The 25,704-nt window shown below is 56.2% G+C and overlaps 10 protein-coding genes across 10 annotated transcripts; 5 read left to right on the top strand and 5 right to left on the bottom strand.

Moving 5' to 3' along the window:
• Positions 1-1,718, top strand: BDY17DRAFT_288833 (carbon-nitrogen hydrolase). Its single transcript, XM_033732256.1, has 7 exons — positions 1-239; positions 305-441; positions 508-521; positions 581-824; positions 883-1,036; positions 1,093-1,263; positions 1,314-1,718. Exons 1-7 carry the CDS (start codon positions 209-211, stop codon positions 1,700-1,702), a joined length of 1,140 nt encoding a protein of 379 aa, XP_033593931.1. The 5' UTR covers positions 1-208; the 3' UTR covers positions 1,703-1,718.
• BDY17DRAFT_288831 (ammonium transporter mep3) lies at positions 1,719-3,903 on the bottom strand. Its single transcript, XM_033732255.1, has 2 exons — positions 3,580-3,903; positions 1,719-3,480 (listed from the first exon to the last, which is right to left on the bottom strand). The coding sequence occupies exons 1-2, from the start codon at positions 3,674-3,676 to the stop codon at positions 1,979-1,981; spliced, it is 1,599 nt and encodes a 532-aa protein (XP_033593930.1). The 5' UTR covers positions 3,677-3,903; the 3' UTR covers positions 1,719-1,978.
• A 2,095-nt stretch (positions 3,904-5,998) lies between these two features.
• On the top strand, positions 5,999-7,084 carry BDY17DRAFT_306748 (acyl-CoA N-acyltransferase; the record flags this gene model as incomplete). Its single annotated transcript, XM_033735053.1, has 7 exons — positions 5,999-6,157; positions 6,217-6,250; positions 6,342-6,448; positions 6,519-6,624; positions 6,706-6,747; positions 6,804-6,954; positions 7,024-7,084. The coding sequence occupies 7 exons, from the start codon at positions 5,999-6,001 to the stop codon at positions 7,082-7,084; spliced, it is 660 nt and encodes a 219-aa protein (XP_033593929.1).
• Positions 7,085-7,199: 115 nt separating this feature from the next.
• BDY17DRAFT_306747 (uncharacterized protein) lies at positions 7,200-7,889 on the bottom strand (the record flags this gene model as incomplete). Its single annotated transcript, XM_033735052.1, has 1 exon — positions 7,200-7,889. One exon carries the CDS (start codon positions 7,887-7,889, stop codon positions 7,200-7,202), a length of 690 nt encoding a protein of 229 aa, XP_033593928.1.
• Positions 7,890-8,154: 265 nt separating this feature from the next.
• BDY17DRAFT_9866 (U3 small nucleolar ribonucleoprotein imp3) lies at positions 8,155-9,256 on the bottom strand. The gene is made up of 2 exons (XM_033738907.1): positions 8,570-9,256; positions 8,155-8,516 (listed from the first exon to the last, which is right to left on the bottom strand). The coding sequence occupies exons 1-2, from the start codon at positions 9,034-9,036 to the stop codon at positions 8,420-8,422; spliced, it is 564 nt and encodes a 187-aa protein (XP_033593927.1). The 5' UTR covers positions 9,037-9,256; the 3' UTR covers positions 8,155-8,419.
• Positions 9,229-11,251, top strand: BDY17DRAFT_259550 (uncharacterized protein). Its single transcript, XM_033731829.1, has 2 exons — positions 9,229-9,599; positions 9,668-11,251. Exons 1-2 carry the CDS (start codon positions 9,477-9,479, stop codon positions 11,183-11,185), a joined length of 1,641 nt encoding a protein of 546 aa, XP_033593926.1. The 5' UTR covers positions 9,229-9,476; the 3' UTR covers positions 11,186-11,251.
• Positions 11,240-12,725, top strand: BDY17DRAFT_288808 (60S ribosomal protein L19). Its single transcript, XM_033732254.1, has 4 exons — positions 11,240-11,492; positions 11,648-11,917; positions 12,031-12,181; positions 12,277-12,725. Coding segments are annotated over exons 1-4 (591 nt in total). The 5' UTR covers positions 11,240-11,490; the 3' UTR covers positions 12,445-12,725.
• A 13-nt stretch (positions 12,726-12,738) lies between these two features.
• Positions 12,739-13,728, bottom strand: BDY17DRAFT_342127 (mitochondrial ATPase inhibitor, IATP-domain-containing protein). The gene is made up of 2 exons (XM_033738007.1): positions 13,297-13,728; positions 12,739-13,236 (listed from the first exon to the last, which is right to left on the bottom strand). Exons 1-2 carry the CDS (start codon positions 13,382-13,384, stop codon positions 12,920-12,922), a joined length of 405 nt encoding a protein of 134 aa, XP_033593924.1. The 5' UTR covers positions 13,385-13,728; the 3' UTR covers positions 12,739-12,919.
• Positions 13,729-13,736: 8 nt separating this feature from the next.
• On the top strand, positions 13,737-15,693 carry BDY17DRAFT_337197 (hexokinase-domain-containing protein). Its single transcript, XM_033737950.1, has 2 exons — positions 13,737-15,303; positions 15,355-15,693. Exons 1-2 carry the CDS (start codon positions 14,020-14,022, stop codon positions 15,583-15,585), a joined length of 1,515 nt encoding a protein of 504 aa, XP_033593923.1. The 5' UTR covers positions 13,737-14,019; the 3' UTR covers positions 15,586-15,693.
• Positions 15,694-15,696: 3 nt separating this feature from the next.
• BDY17DRAFT_259541 (armadillo-type protein) lies at positions 15,697-23,950 on the bottom strand. Its single transcript, XM_033731828.1, has 2 exons — positions 23,738-23,950; positions 15,697-23,668 (listed from the first exon to the last, which is right to left on the bottom strand). The coding sequence occupies exons 1-2, from the start codon at positions 23,862-23,864 to the stop codon at positions 15,747-15,749; spliced, it is 8,049 nt and encodes a 2,682-aa protein (XP_033593922.1). The 5' UTR covers positions 23,865-23,950; the 3' UTR covers positions 15,697-15,746.
• Between the last annotated feature and the right edge of the window lie 1,754 nt (positions 23,951-25,704).

Here is a 25,704-nt window from a genome sequence, read left to right as displayed (position 1 = left end):
GTCCGTTTTTATTTACTTGCTTCCATTGCTGCTGGTTGTGTACGCGCTCAACCGTCGTGGTTCGTATGTATTATGTCTTGGAAGCTTGGGATTCACAACCATTGGCTCAACTCCACTCTCTCGACGGAGAATCCGGACCGCACCTCGTGACTATTCCTCCCATTAACAAACCCTCATTTCCTCTCGTGAGACAACTGTTCTAGCCCGAATGTCGTGGCTTCCCAAGGTCCGCGTTGCAGGTAAATTCAATCTACGACAATGCCATAGTCTTCACGTAGAGGTACACGAGCTGATGCCCGAACAGCATGCAACGTCAGCCCCGTCTTCCTCGACACGGCCAAGACGGTGCAGAAGACAGTGGGCCTGATTCAAGAAGCGGCGAGGAATCGCGCGGACTTGGTCGTCTTTCCGGAGACGTATATTCCTGCTTATCCGTTGTGGGTATGCTACACTCCCACCGAACCGTCTACTCGATAATACCTCAATCCTAACACTCATGAACCCCAGGCCGGACTAGCAGCGTGCGTACCAACAATCTCATAACTCCTGATCACCGAAAGTGACATCCAGGTCCCACCAGCCCCATCGATAACCACCACTTCTTCACCCGCCTCGCCCACCAGTCCCTCCTCATCACCGGCCCGGAAATCCGCACGCTCCGCCAAACCTGCGCGCAAGCCAAAATCTTCGCACACATTGGCTTCAACGAGCGCTCTAGCGCGAGCGTCGGGTGCCTGTGGAACTCGGCGGTGCTGATCAGTGACAAAGGCGAGATTCTGAATCATCAGCGGAAGTTGGTGCCGACGTGGTATGAGAAGTTGATTGTAGGCCTATCCCTCTCGTTCTTGACGTAGCGTTTGATTTGGCTGACTATGGGAGTAGTGGGCGAATGGCGACGGCGCGGGTTTGCGGGTCGTCGATACGGAGCGGTGTGGGAAGGTGGGTGCGCTGCTTTGTGGTGAGAATACGAATCCGTTGGCGCGGTGGAGTTTGATGGCGCAGGGCGAGCAGTTGCACATTACCACTTGGCCGCCGGGTGAGTCTGAGAAGTACCACTCGCCTGTTGATCAACGCTGATATCTCCTTGTCTAGTCTGGCCAACGAGACGAGTGTCCTCCTCGCAAACGCAAGGCTCGACTGCGTCATCCCCAAGCAAGCAATACGACAATCTAGCGGCCAACCGCACCCGCACAAGCGCCCACTGCTTCGAAGCAAAGTGTTTCGGCGTGATGAGCTCCATGTACATGGACAAAGTCTTCCGAGGTGCGCCGTTGTCCGTCCATCCCCTCTTCACCGCCCCTAACCCCTCATAGACGAAATCCTTGCCGCCATCCCTTCAGCAGAAGAAACACTCGACAGCCTCACGCAAGGCGCCAGCCTCTTTATCGACCCCACAGGAACGCAGGTCGGCGAATCAGTGGTGGGAGAAGAAGGGATAGCGTATGCGGACTTGGACTTGAATGCGTGTGTGGAGCCGAAGCAGTTTCATGATGTCGTCGGGTACTATCAGCGTTTCGACGTGTTTGATCTAAAGGTCAACAGGGAGAGGTTGGAGGCGCAGAATGCTTTCCGTGATGACGAGGTTGTTGCTGAGGTTGGGGAGCGGGCGAGTGCTGTGGGCAGTGACGAGACCTGGTCTCAAGAATCGACTCGAGAGCCGTCGGGCTTGGGGCATGGAGTGGGTGGATTAAAGGTACTGTGAAGACGGGACTGAGTAATGTCACGTTCAATGCCATCGTGGGCTAGATTTTCCACGTCTCTCTATCATGATTGTGTAGGTTGCGCCACAGCTACAACATCTATGCCGCCCAAGCACTCGCTCAATCCCACGCGAGGCACGCGTGCCGTCTCCTGGCCGCTCATCTCGCCCGTCCAAAACGCCTTGCAATTGACATTTGCCAAAGCAAATAAAAAAAGAAGAAACTTCATGTCGTAAAACACATTCGTGCAACCCAAGAAGAAGACCGCTCGCGGCAAATCATTCCTTCTCCGAGTGTCTCTCCCCTCTCTTCTCCTTCTCCACCTTCTCGGCCTCAATTCCATGCCTGTCGCCCCCCACGCCAGTATGGCTGTCACCCGACGTCGAGCTCTCGCCCGGCGGCGACTTGCCCTCGAGCATGGCGCTCATCTCCTCGATCCCATGGCGCTCCGACTGCGGCATGTCGGGGTTGTTCGACGTCGTCCACGCGAGGTAATCTCTCCGCACCTCGACGTAATCGTACGCGAATTCGCCGAGCTGGTCGTCGTCCATGCCGAGCAGCTCCGCCTCGTCGGAGGCGCGGAGGTGCAGGCCGGGGATTTTGTTGATGATGAAGGCGATGAGCGCACTGACGACGAAGGCGTAGACCGTGCACGCCACGATGTACGCGACTTGCTGGCCCAGCTGGATCCAGTTGTGCTCGATCCAGCCGCCGGGGATGCTGCCCGTGTTCACGCCGTCGAGGCCGATGATGTACGACGCGCCGAAGATGCCGTTGAAGAAGAGTCCGATCATGCCCGCGAGGCCGTGCTCGGCGAAGACGTCCATGGCGTCGTCGATCTGAATCCAGTACTTGACTTTGGTGCCAAAATTGGCCAGGATGCCCGTTGTGATGCCCAGGGCGACCGAGGCCCAGGGCGTGATGTAACCCGATGCGGGCGTGGCGGCAACGAGCCCGGCGATCGCGCCGGAACACCAGCCGACCATCGACCACTTCTTCGCCAGCCTCCAGTCGAGAATCGTCCAGGTCATGGCGGCGAACATGGCGGTGAGGTTGGAGTTCCAGCACGCCATGACAGCGCGGAGGTTGGCGCCGAACGCGGATCCGCCGTTGAAGCCGAGCCAACCGAACCAGAGGAAGACGGTGCCGAGGACGATCATGGAGACGTTGTGCGGGCGGAAGTTGAGCATCATCTTCTCTTGCCGGCGTCCGAGGATCCACGAGTAGGCGAGGGCAGATAATCCGGAGCCGATTTCGACGGGCCCGCCGCCGGCGTAGTCCATGACGCCCCAGGAGAAGCCCCAGCCATTGGCACCCCAGGCCCAGTAAGCAAGGGGGCAGTAGACGAGTGTGGCCCAGACGAAGATGAAGACGAGAGAGGGGATGAGACGGCCGCGCTCTGCGATCGCGCCCATGACGATGGCGGCGGTGGTCGCACAGAATTGCAGCTGGTAGAAGGAGTATAGCAGTTCGGGTATCAGCGGGCTGCCGGGACTCGGTGCAGCGAGGACGCCCATCAGTCCGAAGTGTCTTAGATCGCCAATGAAGCCATTCGTCGCTGCGGAGCTAAAGGCCAACGAGTAGCCCCAGAAGTACCATTGGAAGGTGATGACGGAGAAGGAGGCCATGCAGGCGAAGATCATGCTGAGGGCCGATTTCCGGCGGGCGAGGCCAGAGTAGAGGAAGCCGAGGCCGGGAATCATCACGAGCACCATGGCGGATGCAACGATGATGTAGGCTTGGTCGCCGGAGCTGAACCATTGGTTGAGATTGGTGGTTTCTGCAGAGGGTCATTGTTAGTCTTGAATGGGGTCTTGCTCGAGTCGTGCTTCGACAGTCACGCGAGCAGGTGGCAGGGAGAGGGTTGTGAGGGACGTACTGGAGTTGCCTCCTTCAGGATATGTGCCATTGAATAGGGTTGGGGCGCCGATCCATGGGTAGGAGGCACCCGCCCACGTAAAGTCGGGAGGAGGCATGCTGGCGGTAGGGCGGGGGAGAGGGAGCGTGTGCGTTGAGTTGCCAGCTGGCGATCAGGTATGACCACGGCGGAAGACAGGAGCAGGCAGGGAGGATACCGTAGAGAGAGATGGGCGTTGGGAAAGGAAGGGTATCAGGCCGTGAGAGATATAAAAGCGGCCGCCAGCATTGGGAAGAAGCAAGGTTGGGGTGAAGTGAGAGACAGGGAAGAGGAAGGGTAGAGAAGTAGGTGGTTAGCGTTTCTTTTCATACTCCGTCACGGTTCTAATGCGAATATCCCCGGATGCAGACGATCGTTAGAGATGCACGCGCGCCGAGCGCCGCCAACGCTGGAGAGTTTCCGTTAGCAGACTCGGCAATGACCCAACTGAATTTCTGGAGGGTTTGGCCTGATAACAGCTGATCTGCGCATCCTCCCACCCCGCCTCGACATGCTGGCTTGCTGCGCATTCTTTTGCTGCACGCGACACGCACCGTCTCGTGCCTTTGCGACAGACATCCCATGAGGATCTTCACGTCTTCTGCCCTTCTGATTTTTTAACTCTCCGTGCCGCCGGGAATGCGACTCCAGGCGTCTGGGGGCAAAGTCGATGGTCTGTGAGATGAAGTCATTACCAAATTCAGCCGGGCGGCAGCTCGCGCTCTGATTGGTCACGCAACTTCCTTATCAGTTGCCTCCCGGAGGGGACAGCTCCTAGTCCTTCCTAACCAACCCGTGAATCGACAGACGGACGAATTGCCGGGCTGTGCTGTGCTCTTATCTGCCTTTTCGCCGAGGGTTGAATGCGCGAGGCGATGCCCATGCTGCACCCCGGCGTCTCTAGATCGGGATTGGCCACATGTGTCGCGTGTTGAATCGTCGTATATATACCTGCCACTTGGCAGCCTCGCCTTGCTGATAACGTCCTTGGCTGTCGTTCCTACCCGGCCGCCATCATGCTCGCTCTGGCCCAGCATTGAGGCGCGCTGAGCTCTGCCCATGGTTCTGTCGATATGGACCCTTTCATCATACTCCAATGCGGGAAGAGGAGCTGCATGGGCTTGATACCCCCAGCCTGGCATCCTTGGCCGGAGTAGAAGCGGAGCGATTGCGTCGAAACAGCGCGAGCTCGTAAGGCGTTCTCACAGTAAGAATAAGAGGAGCGATCGTGTAAAAGAAGGGCGAGGTCGTGGGGCAGTCTCACATAAGTTGCAGAGGAGAACACATAACACCACTTCTCATCCCTCGTCGTGGCGTATCTCACGGCTGCACAACCGCATCGCCCTCGGTATCTCCCGCAGACGCATGGAGCCGATCGATCTGCTTGCTCCCCTCGCGCGAGGCTGCGCTGCACAGCCCCCTTGCCGGCGCGCCCGAGCGGGATCCCAAGAACCATAGGGAAAGATATGGCAGCGGGTAGCACGCGACAGTTGTGGACGGGCCAAGAACGACGACAGCCAAGTTGCTTTTCCTCCAGTCCACGAGTGATACTGTGCGATAGCGCCGCAGCGTACGCTTTCCGATCTCCGCGCCCCCATGGGTGACGACTCCGAGCCTCTGGGCGCAAGCGCGCAACTGCTTGTCGTTGATGATGATTTCCTTGGAATGGAGATAACAGAGCTGCCAGGAGTCCTGCTATCAGACGTCTGGCCTGTGCAGAGCAGGGTGTGCAGCATGCACCAGGAGACGCCAGACGCCTGCGTGTAAACCAGGTCGTGCGTCAAGTACACGAGCGAATCCGAAAGAGCCCGTACAGCCAACTGCGGCAGCCTGCCCTGGTAGACTTGTGTGTCGGCAGTGCCATATACCACAAGGAGTATACATCAATCTCAGCGGCTCCTGCGTTCTACACTCCACCCTATTCTGGATCACTCTGACACGCATTCTCGTACAAACGGCACCGAATTCCGCCGAGCTTACACGCGGGATGTTAGTTGTGGTGGTGATCTGCTGCCATCGTGCGCGTCTGGCTTCACGGCGGGATGTGAGCCTTACTTCATGCCTAACAACATGAAAGAGTGCACACACGGTAGTCGATCGAGGTATGCGTCGGCAAATACCTCACACTTGCTGTCTGGAAGCCGCCTTCCATCCTAATCAGGTAAGGATCGATCATTAGCCGCAGCGCTTGCCAGATTCGACCTCACGTCGGCTCCAGACCAGCGCTGTATTTCAGCTCTACCTTGAGTAATCGCCTGAATTTCCACGACGGCCGCGGCTGAGTCAAACTTAGGCATGTGCATGAAGATATAATCAAGCAGTGTTCAGCTCTTTTTTTTTCCCTCAGAGTTCCCTCGCCTCTTATACTCTCCTTCAGTTGAATCCCCCAACCAACGCCAGCATGGCCGATCTACACCTCTCCGGCGATCGCTTCCACATTCGCCCTGCGAAGAAGGAAGATGCAGAAGCAATGACCGGCGTCTACTATAATAGTGAGGCCCTTGACATTACTGCCATGCCGAAGACCGCCGAAGTTCCTAACACGCATGCAATCCACCAGGTTTCTTCCACGCACCCTTCTTCGCTTACTTCACGCCCGATAATTCCAATATACGGCAGTGGTGGAATGACGCCTGGCGTATAGGACTCGACAGTACGTGCATCTTCCTATCCTATCAATGAACGTGTCTAGCGGAACGCACCTGGCAAATCCCACAGCTGACCTCTCCATTTCACCCACTTAGACCCCACAGATCGCACTTTCGTTGTCGAAGACACACAAAACGACAACAAGATCGTGGGCTTCAGTCGTTGGATGGTGCCGCAGCAGGATGGTAATCTAGAGCGCAAGGTGCGCGATTGATCAGCCTCCGCTTGCGATGATACCGCACGCAGGTACGCTGACATCTCCACCCTTCTAGTGGCCCGAAGTCAAGGACGACGAATGGGACATGGAAGTCGCGGGTGCGTTCTTCGGTGGCATGGAGGAGAACCGCCATGAATTGATGGGCACGAAGCCACATTGGAGTATGTCTGCGTACACGCTTGCTCTTGATGCGTGCCCGCCACCATGAGAGCGAATCGAGCTGATGCGAGAAATGAACACAGTGCTTGAAATGCTTGGTGTGGACCAAGAGTGCCAGGGACAGGGTTAGTGGACAGACCAATACCGCACAGAAGCAGACTCTGACATGATCCACGTACAGGAATCGCAGCACGCCTGATTAAATGGGGCACCGACCAGGCCGACGCCGCGGGCCTCGAGTCCTACCTCGACGCCTCCGAAAAGGGCTTGCCATACTACAAGAAGAGACATGGGTTTGGTGCGAGGGAGAAAGCCGTCGAGATTCCGAAAAAGTGAGTCGAATTGTAGACGATCGTATTTGCCCGTCGCAGGACCGCGCTAATGCTTTTCACGATTTCCAGAGAACCGTATGGCAAGTACGATTATATGAGCATTGTTCGCGCACCGCAGTCGAAGAAGTAAAAGGGGACCGCATGCCAATCTGCGAGTGTCCATAGTGCAAGCCTGCCGCGCCAATCTGATACACAAATGAAACACCATCGATCATCGTTTTAATCTGTTCACCCCAACCCACTGTCTACTCTTCTTGCGTACGCTCCAGAGAAGGGTAGTGATAAGCCCTCTCCACCATCCCACCGAATGGAAGCCCAGCCATCCAGCAAGGTGAGATGACGTTGCCAGGCTCCAGCGCTCGATCGCATCTCAAGATCGTGCAGTTGGTGTCCCAATGATGCGGGTCTTGGGAAGTCTGCCACATTGGGTCGTTGTAGACTCGCCACGGCGGTTCAGACGATGCGCTTCCCGGAGTGGATGGAGCTGGTGTTGGCGGTAGCTTTGGTGCAGGCGGAAGAGGGTATGGAGCGGTGCGAGTGTCGGATGACCGTAGCGCCGATTGTGCAAGTTTGACCTGTGACGGTTGAGGGCCGTAGTTTGCTGGATGTGTCGCACTCAGGTTGGGTGGGCGGGGTTTGAGGTCACGTGCGGCCGGCTTCTTTGGGCGAGTTGGTAGATGATGTTCGTCGTGGCGCTCATTGATCACGGACTGAGAGGCATCAGTTTTAGATCTCGAGTTTGACTCTTGCAGATATTCTCTCACCTTGTGGCTGTGAGACTTTAGTTGGGGAGCGAGAAAGGGGCGTTGCCGGGTGGGCAGTTGTTGGAGCTGTCCATGTGGTAGAGTATAGGCCATCACAGCGTCGTCATCAGATCCCATTAGAGCGCCATCGCCAGGCTTCTTAGGACTGGTGAGCCACTGATGGAATGCCATGAAGGAGAGGTGTGATGAAGACCATCGACGCCCGTGCGCTGCAGCGGGAAACGAGGGGAGCGCCACTCGATGATGGAACGGTCCGGGAACTGCGGGTGCGACTGATTCCTTGCAAGTGTGCGGCGTATTGATGATGCTCGGTCAAGTATGGCGGGCATACAAGCGCGGAGCGAAAGGTTCAGGGAGAGGTGTGTGGGGGAAGAGCTTAATATGCACCCCCAGCCGGGAGGCACGTGACACTAAGGCAGCTAACCTTCCCCTTTCGTCCAAGCTGCAGAATTCCTCGCCATTCACAGAACGCGGTGGATGTGTCTGATGGATTCACTGTTGAGCCTTGGCAGAATGCGGGATTGACGTGAATGGTCTCGATTCACATACCGCCGTGGGTTTGCAGCGGTTGGCGTTTGCAAGAGGCTTGAAGATTGCGGACCGCCCCGTCTCGGAGATCTGACATCCATGGATCGTCTTGAGAGTATCCTGGAACATCCGACTCAAAGCCATCGAATATCATTCCTCGGTTATCCTTATCGTCATAGCAAGTCGAAATCGTCCAGCTTGTCACGGTATTGCATCACGTGGCGTTTGATCTTCGATGAATCGACCCAAGTCACGAAGTCCTCCATATTCCTGCACAGTATTAGCACGGCATCAGAAGGCAACCGCCTGATGTTCACACATACCTCGTAACGAGAAAAGCAGAATCTGTCACCACTTCCGTACCCACCCTGACATGGCCTTGCTCGATGAACTTGTTCGCGGCGCTCACATTCTCCGCCATTCTCAGTCTCGTCATCACCACGCCCAATCTTCTCCGGCAGAAAGCAGACACTGTAATCTTCCTCTCGACATCGCTGAGCTTGCCTTTGCCGCCGCCTCCGCTCCCGACTAGACCCATGTCGAACAGCTTCTCCAGCAACAGATCTTCATGTTTCCTCCGAAAGCTCGAATCAGGCGGCAATAGTGAGAGGCGATGCGCCAGATGCCTGAGCGATCCCGCGAGGCGGTTGTAGGAACTGTAGTCGGCGGGATTGAAGAGATTGTATCGTCGGATCACCGCCGAGGAGCGATGGGTGGCGTCGGAGGGGTAGTTGATGAAGTCGACTTTCCGCAGGAGCCGCTGCTCATGATGCTTGAGTTTGCGCACCATTCTGGCAGTGTGTCAAGGTGCATAAGGTGGTTCACTGTAGAATGGCCCGAAAAGTGTGGTCAGAGATCTTTTAGGTAGGACTGCCTGATCAGGATTAGTGTGGTTGATAACTGCACTTCTCTTCAGACTTTGACAAAAGTCGCGGTATATGGATCCGATTATCGTGAGGACGAATATTTTCAATGCGAGGATACCTTCATGTTTAGTTTGACGCTTGCCGATTCTTGCAAAAGCTCAACCGGGCTCCTTACGACCATCAGTCTTCTGGGCTTGCCTTTGGTTGAGAGTGAGCTTTCTTGGCTGCACTAAACCGACTACGATCCCAGTCCCTTGCTTTGAGTCACCTGCCGACGGAAACACAACCTATCACCACCCTTTCAGACTGTGATAATGAGATTGCGATAACACCAATTTTACTACAGCTGAGACAGTTAAGCAAGATGCCAAAAGTACACTTGCTCGACTACGCCGCCGGCAATATTAGATCTCTAGTCAATGCCATTGAGAAGGTCGGCTGGGATGTGGAATGGATCAAGTCGCCCGACGAAGTCGCCAATGCAGAGGTGAGGCAGATCTTTCTCATCAGCATAAGTGCTTTGCGGCCGCATACTAACAGAGTACGGAAATGTAGAAGCTCATATTACCTGGCGTAGGCCATTTCGGACACTGCCTGTCTCAAATCCATAACGCTGGCTACACGGAGTCCGTGAAAGCTTTCATCGAATCGGGCAAACCCTTCATGGGAATTTGCGTAGGACTACAGGCTCTCTTCGAAGGCTCGGCAGAGAGCACTACTGTCCCTGGATTTGGTGTCGTGCCTGGCCGGCTTGAGCGATTTGATGACTCGGAGAAAAGTGTCCCGCACATTGGCTGGAACTCGGCCAACACTCAGTCAAAGGATGACTCGGAGGCGAGAAGTGTCTACGGACTCAGGCCGGATAGCAAGTATTATTACGTCCACTCATACGCGGTTCCGTATCGGGCTGGTGTACTGGAGAAAGACGGATGGACTGTTGCAACCGCACGATATGGCAGCCAAGACTTCATTGGGGCCATCGCGAAAGACAACGTCCTGGCTACACAATTCCATCCCGAGAAGAGCGGTGCAGCTGGTCAGCGTGTGATCAGGGCTTTCCTCGAAGGGCGACGGGAAGAGGCCTTGCAATCCGTACCTGCGGCAGTCAAGGATGGCCTCACGCGCCGCATCATAGCCTGCCTCGACGTGCGGGCAAATGATCAAGGCGATCTCGTGGTGACGAAAGGTGACCAATACGACGTACGGGAGAAGTCAAACAACACGGTCCGCAATCTTGGCAAGCCCGTCCAAAAAGCGCAGCAATACTATGAGCAGGGTGCGGACGAAGTCACCTTTCTAAACATCACATCGTTCCGCGACACTCCGATCAAAGATCTGCCCATGCTTGAAGTCCTCCGCCAAACCTCAGCAACGGTATTCGTACCGCTCACGATTGGCGGCGGAATCAGAGATACCCACGACCCATCCACTGGACGCACAGTGCCTGCATTGGAAGTCGCAACACTCTACTTCAAATCCGGAGCGGACAAAGTCTCCATTGGCTCGGACGCAGTGACGGCGGCCGAGCAATACTACGCATCGAACAAGATCTTAACAGGCAAGACGGCAATCGAGACAATTAGCGAGGCATATGGTGCTCAGGCAGTAGTCGTCTCCGTCGACCCAAAGCGTGTCTACGTGGCCTCGGCAGAATCTATATCGCATCACACCATAGCCACGGCATATCCCGGTCCGAACGGCGAGAAGCACTGCTGGTACGCATGCACGATCAAGGGCGGGCGAGAGACTCGGGACTTCGATGTCATCCAGCTCGTCACCGCCGTAGAAGCCATGGGAGCCGGCGAGATCCTGCTGAACTGCATCGACAAGGATGGCACGAACTCGGGCTTCGACCTCGAGCTCATCAGGAGTGTGAAGGGCGCTGTGAAGATTCCGGTTATTGCTTCCAGTGGAGCGGGGAACGCCGATCACTTTGCGGAAGTGTTTGAGCAGACGGATGTGGATGCTGCACTTGGTGCTGGTATGTTTCACCGGGGTGAGTGGACGGTCAAGCAGGTCAAGGAGCAGTTGCAAGGGCAGGGGTTGTTGGTGCGAAGATTTGAGGAAGAATAGAAATAGATGAGTCAATGTTCGTCAAATCTCGCCAATATACAATTCTCTTTTGGCATTCTACCAACGGTCTATATTTGATAGCACGTCACAAATGTTTTGCGTGTGTGTATTGACGAAAACAGGCGTGGAAGACTCATGATGAGGGATTGCTGCACGTGACCAGCGCGCTAGCTCAATTTTAGCTTTTCGTGTGCCAAGCCCCAATCCGCACGAAGAATCCCCTCATTCGCACCACCTCATCAAACGTCCCGCGACGCCCCCAGACGCAACAAACCCATCACCATCCATCGTCAATCACAGTCAAGATGTAAGTTCAATGCAATCATATCCTGATGAGCGTGCTGTAACACTGCCACGATGCCGGACGGCCACGAGGCGGCACCTCACCCCCTTCACCATGTGGTGCAAGAAGAAACGCACCAAAGCACCCATCCACTAACACGTCCCTCTTCCACCACACAGGGTGAACCTTACCACGCAAAAGCGGCTCGCCGCCTCTGTCGCGGACTGCGGCAAGCGCAAGATCTGGCTCGACCCGAACGAAGTCAACGAAATCTCCAACGCCAACTCGCGCCAGACCATCCGCAAACTCATTGCCGATGGCCTCATCATCCGCAAACCGGTGACGATGCACTCGCGCAGCCGGGCCCGCGAGCTCACTGCGGCGAGGCGAATTGGCAGACACAGAGGGTTTGGTAAGAGGAAGGGTACGGCCGATGCTAGGATGCCGACGTAAGTTTTCACCCGCCTCTCCGGAGGGCAATGGAGGGGACAGAAGAGGGGAGGGATGTGTTGGACTGTGGACTACAAAGAATCATGGAACCACGATGCTGACAGCCTTCCAGTCAGGTCCAGTGGATGCGTCGTCTTCGTGTCCTCCGCCGTCTGTTGGTCAAGTACCGTGCCGCCGGCAAGATCGACAAGCACCTCTACCACGAACTCTACCACCTGAGCAAGGGTAACACCTTCAAGCACAAGCGTGCCCTCGTCGAGCACGTAAGTCGCCCTGCTTCTGATGCGTCGCCAGCAATGGAGAGAGATGACATCATGACTCGTCACGATATTCGAACATGTACTGACTGCCCCTTCAGATCCACAAGGCCAAGGCCGAGAAGCTGCGTGAGCGTCAAATCAAGGATGAGATGGATGCTAAGCGTGCGAAGAACAAGGCGGCACGTGAGCGGAGACTGGAGCGTAAGGAGGACAAGAAGAAGCAGCTCTTGGGCGACGATGCGGATGCCCAGCCCCAGCAGCCGTAGAGTCATTATCGTTGGCTGTAGCTTTCTTGCATTAGATGAGAGGCAATGGCTGGTGAAATGGCATGTGGTGGAATGGGGAGGCGGAGTGGTTTCCTTTTTCGTAGTCCGACTTCGCTGGCGTCTCCAGTTGCACGCATTCGGAGTTCTTAGAGAGACATGCAATGCAAAGGATGAAAATCAGCTGTGTCTTCAACGTGCATATAGCGTAGTATGACTGGGCCGAAGTGCATGCACTACTGCCAGCTTGAGTGATAGGCTAGGCAAAAGAAAAGGGCTGCATGGAGATAGAGGCTTCAGATGTGCAATGATTCGAGTCGAGTTACTTTCCCGGCGCCTACGGCGTTATCTATACACATAGACCTCCAGACCCGCCTGACCATCAACAATGTCCCCTCCATCAAGCACCACTAAACGGCACTCGACTCCCCCGCCCTTCCCATCATCCACCACTCAACCCCATTGACAAGAGGCAGCTCTAACCCTTCTTCGAAATCTCCTCGGCCTCCTTCCGGTCCTTGGCCAAGTCGGCCTCCTTGTCGGCAATCCGCTGCCTCAGCGCCTCCAGCTTCTTCTTCTCCTCCTGCTTGACGTAGTAGTCCTCGGAGGCCTGCTCGCGCTTGGTGAAGGCGTCGCCCTGCGAGGCGCCGCCGGAGCGGGTGGCGCCGGTGTCGCCTTCTGCTGCTCGCACCGAGGACATGGTGAAGGTGCGGAGGAGGAGGTGGGTTGTTGGGAGGGTGGTGGTGCGGCGGAGGAGGGTGAGGGACATTGTTGCTTGATTTGTTGGTTGGGGAGCTGGGGGTGGGGGTTAGCTGGGTGTGGAGATGGGTGATGATAGGGAGGATGGTGACTTACTTTGGGAGATTGGAGGAAGAGAGATGCAGATGTGGAAGAGGGATGATGTTAGACAAGAGGTGACGATTGACGCTGCCAGCTTGCTCATCTCACGTTGTCAAGCTTGGCTGTTGGTGTGCAAATCATGATCAATTATACACCCATCCTGAAATATTCCGATGCTATCACGGACCAGCAAATCAAAGATGACACCGACTCCTCCGTAAGCTCTTCCTTGATCGCAGTACATGTAGTACAAGACACTGATTTGCTAATCGGGACAACCTACTTCCATCTTTCTAGCCCTGCGCTTGCACAGACCCATCCACGCCTTCTTGACAAACCCTTCCACGTCCATGCCATGCCATCCCGGCTGCTTCCGCATTGGAGGGGCACGCGGGCGATGCGATCATTGTAGTGGGGCTGCTCTGGAGATTTTTGGGACATCATCCTTGTATATACTCGAACATTGCTTCGACGCAGACAATTGTCCCTTCCTGCCATTGCTCCTACCACCGTTGTACCTCTGTCTCGTGACCTGTCCCTTCCGCGTTCCCCCGGAATTCCCCCTTTGCTTGGGCAAAACGCTCCTCGTCGTCTCTCAACCAGCATCACCAGCATTGATCGGGGTGGATGGTGTAGGAAGCATTGGCGCATTCATTCCAGTCGAATTGCCTAAACTCACCCGGGCCCTGTCCCTTCCTGCAATTCTTCTAACCACTCGACCATCGACTATCCTTCAACATGGCCTCGCGCGCCACGCCCCGACGCCAGCCGAGCCGCAAAGGCTCCATGGCCGACGTGCCCAAGGACCTGCTCGGTGAGATCCAACGCCTCGAGGAACTCTTCACCGTCGACACGGCGAAGCTCAAGGCCATCACCGACCACTTCGTCTCCGAACTCGCCAAAGGCCTATCCAAGGAGGGTGGCAGCATCCCCATGAACCCCACGTGGTGCATGGGCTACCCCACCGGCCACGAGCAGGGCACCTTCCTCGCCCTCGACATGGGCGGCACCAACCTGCGCGTCTGCGAGATCAACCTGCCCGAGGAGGTGGGCGAGTTCGACATCATCCAGTCCAAGTACCGCATGCCCGAGGAGCTCAAGACCGGCACCGGCGAGGAGCTGTGGGGCTACGTGGCCGACTGTCTGCAGCAGTTCATCGAGTACCACCACGAAGGCGAGAATCTCGACAACCTGCCCCTCGGCTTCACCTTCTCCTACCCCGCCACCCAGGAGTACATCAACCACGGCGTGCTGCAGCGCTGGACCAAGGGCTTCGACATCTCCGGCGTCGAGGGCGAGGATGTCGTGCCGCAATTCGAGGCGGCGCTCAAGGAACGCGGCCTGCCCATCAAGCTCACCGCCCTCATCAACGACACCACCGGCACCCTGATAGCTAGCAACTACACCGACCAGGAAATGCGCATCGGCTGCATCTTCGGCACCGGCTGCAACGCCGCCTACATGGAGCACTGCGGCGAAGTCGGCAAGCTCGCGCACATGAACCTCGACCCGGACCAGGAGATCGCTATTAATTGCGAATGGGGTGCCTTCGATAATGAGCATCAAGTCCTCCCGCGCACCCCCTACGACGTCATCATCGACAAGGACTCCCCACGCCCCGGCCAACAGACTTTCGAGAAGATGATTGCCGGCCTCTACCTCGGCGAGCTCTTCCGTCTCGTCCTCGTCGACCTGCACTCCAAAGCGGACGTCAAAATCTTCGAAGGCCAAGACATCTCCAAGCTGCAGAAGCCCTACTCGCTCGATGCCAGTGTGCTCTCAGACATCGAGAACGATCCCTACGAGAATCTGCAGGAGACGCACGACGCCTTCAAATCCCATCTCAGTATTGAATGCACCAAGCCGGAGCTGGAACTGATCCGTCGACTGACCGAGCTCATTGGCACTCGTTCTGCCCGGTTGAGCGCGTGTGGTGTGGCGGCCATCTGCAAGAAGAAGGGCTACAAGACGGCGCACGTTGGAGCGGATGGGAGCGTGTTTAACAAATATCCTCACTTCAAGGTATGCTTCCTTCCTTCACTTCTACCATACCTCTGCTAACGTTGATACCAGGCTCGCGGCGCACAAGCTCTAAAGGAGATCCTCGACTGGGAGAAGGACCGCGAAGGCAAGCGGCTCGGACGCGGGCACGATCCGGTCGAAATCCTACCCGCTGAAGATGGTTCGGGCGTGGGTGCTGCGCTCATTGCTGCGCTCACGCTCAAACGCGTGCAGGAGGGGAATGTGGTGGGCGTGAGGAATCCAGACGGCATGCTTCACGGCGTGCCGAAGGCGAAGAGCTAGCGGTTCTCCGATCATCACCCCGTGAAGTCCACCAAGCGAGTCGAAGTCCTGAGTTGAGCCGAACCGCCCTAATAGACAGCATCTGCGCATTCCTGAATAGCAAAAACGAAAATTCATATAACAAAATCTCTACAGCTCCTACCGACTCTCACACATCTCCTCTAATCATCCCCAAACCCACCGCCTTCTCCCAAATCCACCTTGCCCACCGCCATCACCTCCTTCAGATCCTCCGCCTCATCACTATCAAGTCCCAGTCCGCGTCCTCCACCTTGCGCTTCCTTCCTCTCCTTCGCTTGTGCACTCAACCGCACAACAACCCGCTTGAAGTACTCGCTCATACTGCGTTTCGTCGCAGCCGGCATCTCCGTACTCGCCATAAACGCATCGAAAACCGCACTGTCCTCCTCGACGACATCAAAAGCAGCGAGGAACGCAGCTTCCGCAGCGAGTTTGATGGGGATAATGGGGTCGCGGACGCTGGTGAAGATGGGCGGGATGAGGGCCGCGAGGTGCGGGCGCACGAGCGCGTTGTTTTCCCTGCTGAGGGTGCGGAGGACGACGAGGGCGAGGCGGCGGGTGTCGATTGCGGAGGCGTTGGGCGGGACGACGCTTGCGAGGGCGGAGAGGAGGGGGGTGCTTTCTGGAGTGTTGGGTGTTGTGCTGGGGAGGAGGAGGTGTTTGCCTGCTGCGAGCACGCTGTTGTCCGAGATGAAGGGGTCTTTGCTCGCGATGCCTTGGACGATGGACGCGGATGTAACGTCGGCGAAAGACGGGATGAGGGAGTCAGGCGATTCGAGCAGGACTGCGTTCAGCGCGAGGATGGATTGGTGCGTGGGTTGAGGCGGCAGCACGCGCGCTTTGATGAGGCTGCCCGCAATCTCGGCGTTGAGCACTTTGATCAGCACGCCGAGCAGTTTGGCGTGCGTGATGTTGAGGCTGTCGTTGTCGTTGCTCGCGCCGCTGTCCGAGTCGATGAGCGCGAGGATGGAGGTGCGCGACGCGTCGTTCATGTTCGCGCCGGCTTTGCTCACGACTTCGTACAGGGCTTTTAGCATCGCGTTCTTCACGCCCGAATCGGTGGTCTTGCATCCGGTTACTAGCTCCGCGATGAGCGGATCGATGCGAGGCGTCATGGTGATGAGTGTGCCCAACGCCCGAGCAGCGCGAGAACGCAGAATTTCGCTTGAGGGGTCGGCGAGCGACTTTGCGAATGTACGCTGCAGTTGCGGCAGGAAAGGTTTCAGGAGTGTTGGGATCTTCTCAAGCATGTTGTTCAAAGTGAGCAGGATAGCGCACTTGAGATCCGTCGATCTCTCTGACACGACACGGATGAGAGGACCGGTGATCTGCGTAACGAACGGCCGGAGGCCATCCGCGCTTGTCTTGTCCACGATTTCCGAGATGGCCAGGGCAGACTGTGTTCGCTGCTCCGCCGTGCCGTTCATGAGACCTTGCAGGAATATGGGCAGGACTGCGTTGATCCCCTTGGGCAGAGAGAAGCCCGGTAAATTGTGGCCAGAAACGCCGACGTGGTTGAGCGTCTGTCGAGTAGAAACGACAAGCGACTCCATCTCCTCCTTGCGCAAGTGTGAGGTGAGACCACTCAGCGCCGTCCAAGCTGCTTTCACAACCTCTGAATCGCCATCGTCGAACGCGATCAGGAACGCGCGGATCAAGTCGGGGTAATACCTGGAGTAGTCGATCTCGGCTCGCTCGAAAAACTTGGCCATATGCATGTCGGCAACGGCGCGTTTGCGATGGTCGTCGTGCTTCACCATGGCGAGCATCACGCTCATCATCGTGTTCAAGCCGTCATACTCGTCGACGGAGAGCAAGATAGCATCGAACGAGGTGTTGAGCTCAGCCTTGAGGCTTTCATCCTTGGACGCAATGATACTATCCATGAGCGCGTTGAGGATGTTGGGAAGTCGTCTCGTCATGGCAGGCGCGGCGACGTCGGCCAAAGAGGCCAGCGCTCTCGCGTTGAAAGCCGAGACGGGCACGGTCAGGAGAGTTGGGAGCAGATTCGGCAGGATGATGTTGGATCTTGTCGTCTCGGTCAGCAACGTCAGCAGAGCCGATAGCGCATTCTCCGCCTGGTCTTCATCACGCAGCAAAGTGAGCAAGTGTGGCAGAACCTGATCGACAACACGCTTGCCGAGCGCTTTCTGCAGCGAGTCAAAGGCTTCTGCAGCAGCCTCGCGCACAGAATCATTAGGATCAACCACGCCCGTCCTCACGACGGAAATAAGAGTCTTGTCGTGCTCCTCAAGCGAGTCTGGCGAAGCAGACGTAATGAGTTCGCGAAGAGCAATGCAAATGCCCTGTCGAGCATCCGTGTCCGTTGAGGTGCGTAGTCCTTCTTCGAGCGTGGGTAGCAGCGTGGAGAACACGTTCTCTCCCGCTTTCCGAATGAGTTCTCCCAGCGCATTACTCGCAATCACCTTCTGCTCCATATTGGAACTCGCCAGCCGGCGAATGAGCAACTGAGTGAGCGTAGGAACAAGCTCGCGAAGCGTGCGAGGCGTGGAAACAAGTGCCTTCCAGATGGCGATGGCGGCCGTGCGGACCAGTCCAGAAGTATCGCAGCGACAGATGTAAAGGGCGGAGAGCACTTTGTTCCTCTTCTCCTCTCCCAATACATCGAGCAAGGACTGGCCGGCTTCTACCGCGTTGTCTTCCACATCCTCCTGTTCGGCTTTGCCGCTGATGCCCGTCAGATTGAATAGGAGGTCACCCACCAGTTCCACCGAACTGAGACGGATACGGTAGCTGTCGTCTGCAAGCCCGCGCTCCAACTCGGGCAAGAGCAAGTCGACAGAGCGAGCAGCGAAGTTCTTGACCAAAAGACGTCCAGCTCGTAATGCAGTCTCGCGAATAGACTCAATATCATCAGCAAGACCCGCCAAGATCGGAGGAATAATTCGAGAGAGGTAGTTGGCGAAGCTCTGACCAAAGCAAGCAGGCAAAAAGATGAAGAGCGACATGAAGCCTTCGCGGACAGCAGCTTTCGAGCTCGACACATTCTGGAGGATAGTCGGAAGCGTCTCTTCCAAACGTGTCGTACCGAGACCTGCGAGCACTTCGCTGAGCGCTTGTGCCGATCCAAGACGATCGCCCGCTCCAGTGTCGGACTTGAGCGTCTGCATGAGGCTCGGGATGAGGTCTGGCAGAGCATCCTCACCCAGCTTCTCAATCGTTGAGCCGAGGGCTTTCGAAGCTGTGGCACGAGTAGTCGGAACAGGATCGACAATGGCGACTCGAAGACCGGCGATCAATGGCGGAAGATGGGTAACGAGATCCCGGCGCTCGGTGAGATGGGCGAGACTTCCGATGATTTGTGCGGCTTTCCTTTTGGTCGCAGACCTATCGCCTAGTCCACGTTCGAGCACGCGCACTACAAGCGCCAGGGATGGCGCATCCAGGTAGTGCACGAAATTGACTTTAATCAGAGCATCGAGAGCATCGTCGGTGTACTTCGTTGGATCGCTCAGAGCCTTGAGAAGGATGTTGACTTCGCCCTTAACCTCGGGATTGGTAATGACATCGCCGAAGCGCTGCAGACTGCGATTTGCCGAAGCTCTGACTTCTTTGTGGCTGTCGTTGAGAACGTCTGTGAGGGGCGGAATGATGTCTGGTAAGCTCACGGCAAGTTGTTCGGGATCCAGGTACGCCATGGCGCCGAGCGAGTCTGAAGCGCCTTTCTTGCTCCGCCATTGCTGTTCTCGCAAACCCTCGAGCAGCGTTGGCAGGACCTGCTTCACGCCGTACGAGCTGAGCGATGAGAAGCAAGTCTTCGCCGCCTCGAGACACGACTCTCGTACGTCTGTGCTCGCGTCACCGAAGCCTACCAACAGTTGAGGGACAAACTGAACCACATAGGGCTCAAAGACGCGGCCGAGCAAATGAGACAACAGCTCGTACGCCAGGAAAGCTCCTTGTCGCTCGTTTGGGTCTTTCTTGTTCTCTGTGGCAGTTCTCAGGGTAGAGACGACCCTGTTATCTTTCAGAATGGCAATCCCCTGGCCTTTGACAATTCCAGCCAATCCATAAGCAGCTCCACGTCGTGCAGCATACTTCTTGGCATGAAGAGTCTCGTCGATGGTTTGTTGGAGGTATTGACTTGCCCGATCGCTTGATGCACGTACCAATGCCGGCAGACACTGGGCTACGGCGTATTGCACCGATTCCGAAGGAGTGCTGAGAGTCGAGAGAAGCCGTTGGACGACCAGCGGAATGCGTGCATCACCCACGGGCAAATGCTGGGCAAGCGCGCCGTAGACGATCACCACAGCCTCGTTGACGAGATCTTGCGACTGCGAGCTGCTGGTGGAACTTGACAGCGTGGTCTCGCAGAGTGCCATCAACGCCTCGACTTGACTTTGTCCTTGCACGGACGAAATGGTGGTTGCAGCATCAAGCATGCTGTCTCTGACAGACGCATTTGGATCGCCCAATGGGCCTTTTTCGATGAGGAACCGCAAAAACTCGACAAGATGGTCGGACGGAAAGACAGGTGCCAGGAATTTGAATGCCAGGCCCACACCGTGTCTTGACTCCCACGGATCTGCGAGATCCTTCTTGACAGGCATCCCATACCTGTCGAGCTCGGGCTTCCGAAGCTTAGCATCCTCGACGTATGTATCTTCCAGCCTCGCTAGCACGCCGGAGAACTCATCAGGATGCTGCTTGATACAGGCAGCGATGGCACGACCAGCCGCTCGTCGCAACTGGGCATCCCGAGATCTGAGGTAGGGCAGGCAGAGCAAGACCGATTTGGGCTCGACCTTGAGCTCGTTCTCTTCCCAAATTTCTTGCGCAATCTCAACATTTTCACTCACGTCGTCGTGACAAGCCAGCCAGATCTCTTCGTAGAATATGCGGTCTTCCAGCTCCAGTTCGGCGCTGATGGCTTGAAGCACAGCACCACGTACAGCACCATCGGAAACGAGCGTTCCTTTGACAGCACTATCGGTCTCAGCCTCGATGATGTTGGCGCCCATGCATCGGCACAATTCTGTAAAACAATCTCTCAGAGGCCGGAAGTGTTGGGTGTATCGTTGCATAGCGGCTATGCAAGTGCTCAGTGTCCGCTGTCGTGGCAATCGCGGATTGCTGAAGGCTTCAGTGTGAAAGGACAAGAATTCGACCACCAAGATGATCTGCTCGTCCGCTTCGTCGGCCGAGGAACGGTCGATGCCGCCGTGATCAAGTACAAGGAAGATCAGTGGCAGGATGTAGCTGAGCGTGATCCCGTCGAAAGGCCGCTGTTCTCCCATGAATCGCAGTCGGTGTAAAACTCGAGTGACGAGATCGCCGAGTGGCTCGGCCATGAGGTTATCGGGCAATATCGTAACGCCGGCTGCGCGAAGAGTTGCAACGCCAATGAACGGCCTCATCGCACCCAAGCGAGAAGAGGTTCGATCGGCGCATTGCAGGTAAGCAAGTGCGGCCGCATCTCCGAGGATGAAGCCGGCGCCAGCCTGAATAGTGTCAAACAGTCGTTTGACCGACGGACCAAACCATGCTTCGGCTTCCGTAGGAGGGCCAGTGGCCAGTCCACTGATGAAGCCAATGCCTCGACGCAGGCGAGCATCTACTTCTGACACGTTGAGCCGAATCGCAGACTCCTTCGCCAGCTGCGCATTGACTTTGCTCTGCTCGTCGGCTGTCAATTTCTTCGCCTGCCCTTTCTTCTGAGCAAGCTGTGCTCGGAGCTCTTCCTCCCACTTGAGCGTCTCGTAGTCTTTGGCGGTTTTGGTCAGCTGTTGGGTCTGCCCTTGCCGGGATAAAACATCCACAAATGCGGTTCCCTCTGGTGTCCTGTAGATCGCAGCCTCCGTAGGCCCGATGTTGTCCAGCTGTGAAGGATCCAGATCTCGCTCGATCTGGGCAAGAATGAGGGGCGTCACCTCGTCAGGAGCGACAAAAGCCAGTTCTGCGGCAGCACTGAAGGCAGCGCTTTGGAATGCGGGCAGGACCTTCCAGACAGGGTTCTCGGTGACAGCCAAGATCTGCACAAGACACTGCTCGGACGACTTCGCGGCGAGGATGCCCGGATCAAGTCCGGTCCGTAAGCAAAGTTCGATCCAGGAAGTTCGTGGAACCAATTGAGGCCTGCTCAAGACGAGCACACGGGTTATTTGTTCCTCGAGGAGAACTCGAGAAGCAGGCGTGGCGTCATGCGTGGCGTCTTGACTTGTCGGACATACACTTCGCAGCACTTTGTACAGGTCCTCTCGACCAGTCTTCGCCGCGACGGCAGCGCTTTCCTTTGACTCCAACTCGACATCCTCGCACCATCGGTACAGGCCTTGAGTGAAGATTTTAGATGCTTTAGAATGATCACTTTGCTGCAGGGACCTGACAGCCGCCACCGCTGCGTTTCTGATCGGGGCAGGGACAGCGCTAGCGACGCATAGATAGATCAGACCCTGCGACCATGCGATGGCCGAAGCTGATTCTGCAGGCTCCTCTGATAATAGAGGATAAGACGCAACAAGAGAGCGAAGGCACCACTGCAGATCCTCCTCGGCTGTAATTCGGGCATAGACGCGAAGATTGAGGAGAAATGACGGCTTCGGCTCCAATGCTAAAGCCTTGTCCCCGATGCTGGCCTTTTTCAGGATTGACGCGCTCTTGAGGCCGGATAGACCAGAGAGGCGTTGTAGACATAATGCGGTGACCGCAAATGCTACCACCACCTGCCCATTCGCCACTGCCGGCAGGGGGTTTGCAACGACTTCATTGAAAGAGTCAATCATTTTACCGATTGACGCATCGACGAAGCCGGCTGCGGATGCGTCCTCAAGACTGTTTGCGTCAAGCGACCATACGATATCGGCAAAACATAAGCTCCACAAACGACGCATCGGCAAGCGCTTCTCCGCAAGGCCTTTAGTAAAAGCATCAATCACGGCGGATTCAATCTTGACGCTATGCGCCAATGCGAAACTCGCCGAGAGGCCGATTGCACGTAATTCGGCGGACACGGCAGTCTCATTGGCCTCTTTCATAGCAACGGGCGTGAGTCCTTGGAGTATCCTCGCGGCCACATCGACTGATAGGTGGAGTTTAGAGAGCATCTGTGCGTGAATGACCCTCTGATCCGCGGAAGCCACCTTGTTGGACTTCAGAGGATTGAGGATTTCATCGCAGGCTTTCGCCACGAGGGAATCTTCATGGGACCGGGCAGCGATGGTCTCGAACGTGCGCAAAGCTCCGCTACGGATTTGCGCATTTGTCGACTTGATGTTTGAGAGCAAAGGTTTCAGCAGATTGGCGACGAGAATGTCGGAGAGATCGAAAGCTTCGGGCAAAGAAGAGATGATCGGAGCAACCAGGTCATTCAGGACAATTTCCGGCGCTCGTAACAACGCCTTCTCCACTGCGGGTACTATGTCTGTCTTGAGATCGTCCAGCATTACGTAGCTGTTGAAGAAGTCCGACAGCGCGTTTCCAATGGATTCCGGCAGCTGCACTCGAGATCCGAGGAGTTCTCTCAGGTAGAAGGCAATATAGTCGGGTTTCTTTGACGCAATGAGATCGTGCGATGGCCCAGCAACTCTATAGCAGACTCCAGCAATGATCCCCAGGGTAATGGCATTTTTGGCCGTGGGGCCACTAGCCTTCGTGCAGAGACTCGCAATGCACGCTTCCAAAGCCTCCAGACTCCATTGCGCACGTGCAAGTGCTCGTATCGCCCGTCGACTTACGCGCAAAGCGGTGGCGCGAGTACTCTCCTTCGCCTCGGATGAGAAGAGTGTGTTCAACGAATTCGTCAAGATGTTCAGCAGCTTGATGCCTTGTAAATCCCATAGCTCTTTTCGCAACGCACAGTGCTGAAGGAGGAGAGAAGCCCATCGGACGAGGACAAAGGCATTGGCGGGAGCGACGGCGATCTTGTTTGACTCGTGCAGGAGGTCATCGACGAATGGGGAGAAGGTGTGCTCCGCTGCTGGCTGCGAGGCAATGGCAGCCAGACATTTCTCGACGGCTTGCCGGGAATTGGAATCGACGAAGAAAGGATAAGTGGCGGAGAGAAGGTCGAGAATCAAAGGAATGTCATGTTGGAGGGCACCTGTGGCAGAGTCAGATCCGCATGTTGCGCTTCATCATTGCCATCGACAGACCGGGCCGTCTCACCTACCTTCTGCGAGCCTCTGGTGGAGGGAATGAAGCTCTGCCGTGCGTCGTTTGGTGGAGTTGGAGAGCAGGCTGCGCCGGGTCTCTACCGCATCCAGGCCGGTATGCCCGTTCACCACGACGTCGGCCATGTTGGATGTAGATGCTCGCGTGGCATCAGAGAGCGCCGATGTGGGCGAGATGGCGGGATGAAATACGGGCGAAATTTGGAGATGAGTCGCGCGGTGAATGTGCGGTCGCCGCATCGGGCATTCGATGCGGAGTGTGGACCCTGCAGCAAATCTCGATGCTGTGACTGCATGCTACATTTCATCCTTCTCTCTACCACTCGCCAAACATTTCCACTGTTTGGATAGACCCGCGCGCAAGGCCTTCGACCCAACGTGGAAATGGCCGGCGGTAATAAAAAGAAGAAAAAGACGGCCAACACGGCTCGCGGTTTCGCCACAACATCCATTCAATCCAAGTCAAAAGTCGACACGCCCCAGGAACCCGACAGCCTTGAGTCTTCCGGCCTTGCCACCCCCGACAACCACAATAATGACACCACCAACAGCGTTGCGGAGCAGGCGCCGACCTCTGCGCCGGACAATGATCTCCAAAAACTCAGTCCCGAGGAACTCGAAGCACAGCTGGAAACATCCGAATTGCAACAGTTCGTCGAGGCGCATGCGTTGAAAGTGAAGAAGGAAGCTGCTCGGCAGGCGTCGAAACTGCAGACCGAGAAGAGGTTACTGCGCGGTCAGGCAGACTTTTTGTCCACCAGGAACTGGCTCCCCGAAGAGCTGATGCAACAGCTCTTCGATTTGGTCATCGCAGATCTCGATCACGACCACGGAAGTCGCAAGCACGATGTCCTTCCTCGCGGGGATGAAGCAGTGTCGAGAATATGGACTCTGCGTTTGATCCTGCTCGACCTTGGCATTGTGCCTTCACGTGTGCAAGAAGCCATCCAGGCTGTCCTTCACACTCCACCGGCAGAGATCACATTAGCCAATGCATGGGGTCTTGCAGAAGCACTGGATTGGCTAGCACTGGAATGTGACCCCAATGAGCTGTGGGAGTACGACGCTGCCACAACAAAAGTCAGAGCACTGGATTCCGAGGACGAGTCGAGTAGTACTCCTGCTGTGCAAAGCGAAGAGGAGACGTCCAGTGTACGACAGAAGCGTGATTCACCTCCCTCGGACACGCAGGACACTTCAAATTCTTCAGCGCAAGAAATCGTAGATGTGAGCGACATCGACAGCGATCTCGAGCCCGATGAGCTGCTCTCTATCTATCTGCGCACCAAGGCCAGGTTGTTCGAAGTGGCGCCTACTCCAACTCGGACAAAAAAAGGGACCGCCGATCCTCGCACCAACACAACCCCTGTCCCGAAGCCGAAGCGCCTGGAAGAATCAAAACTCAACGAAAAGCTGCACAAGATTCAGTCGGACCCTCTATTTGATCAGCGCGAGGCGGACACGCAGTGGAATCTTCAGAAGGCTCAGATCGCGAAAGAAGTGGCGCAAAGAAAGAGACTCGACCTAACTAACGAGCATGACGCTGAGGCAGAACCATACAACCTACTCGTGCGTCCAAAGGGGCAATCGGCCGACGTGCTGGCGCAAGCAGATGAGCTTGGGGCGCAGATATTAGAAGCTCCTGATGATGATGATATTCTTTTGGGGGGCATGTTCGATTCTCTACCCGGGGTGCAGAGCACGACTGTTGGGGAAAATGGACCTGGCGACTCGCATGCAGTCACTGTTCGTGATTTCGGCCGCATTACCGGCAATATGACGGCTCGCAGAGTCCTCGAGGAAGCGTGTCGGTCTCGAGACTCACGCTGTAAGATCGCCTACCGCCAGATTTCGCCCACCACCTACTCCTGTCGGCACAGTGTCACGATCCAGTGGACCAAGGAGCAGGATACCGCAAATGCATCGTACATGCAACATCTATCGGTGAAGGCATCACACCGCCAAA

Source organism: Neohortaea acidophila (assembly GCF_010093505.1).
Source record: "Neohortaea acidophila strain CBS 113389 unplaced genomic scaffold BDY17scaffold_1, whole genome shotgun sequence".
NCBI classification, from domain to species: Eukaryota; Fungi; Ascomycota; class Dothideomycetes; order Mycosphaerellales; family Teratosphaeriaceae; genus Neohortaea; species Neohortaea acidophila.
The sequence above is the reverse complement of the archived record's forward strand: the minus strand, read 5'-3'. Positions and strand labels throughout refer to the sequence as shown.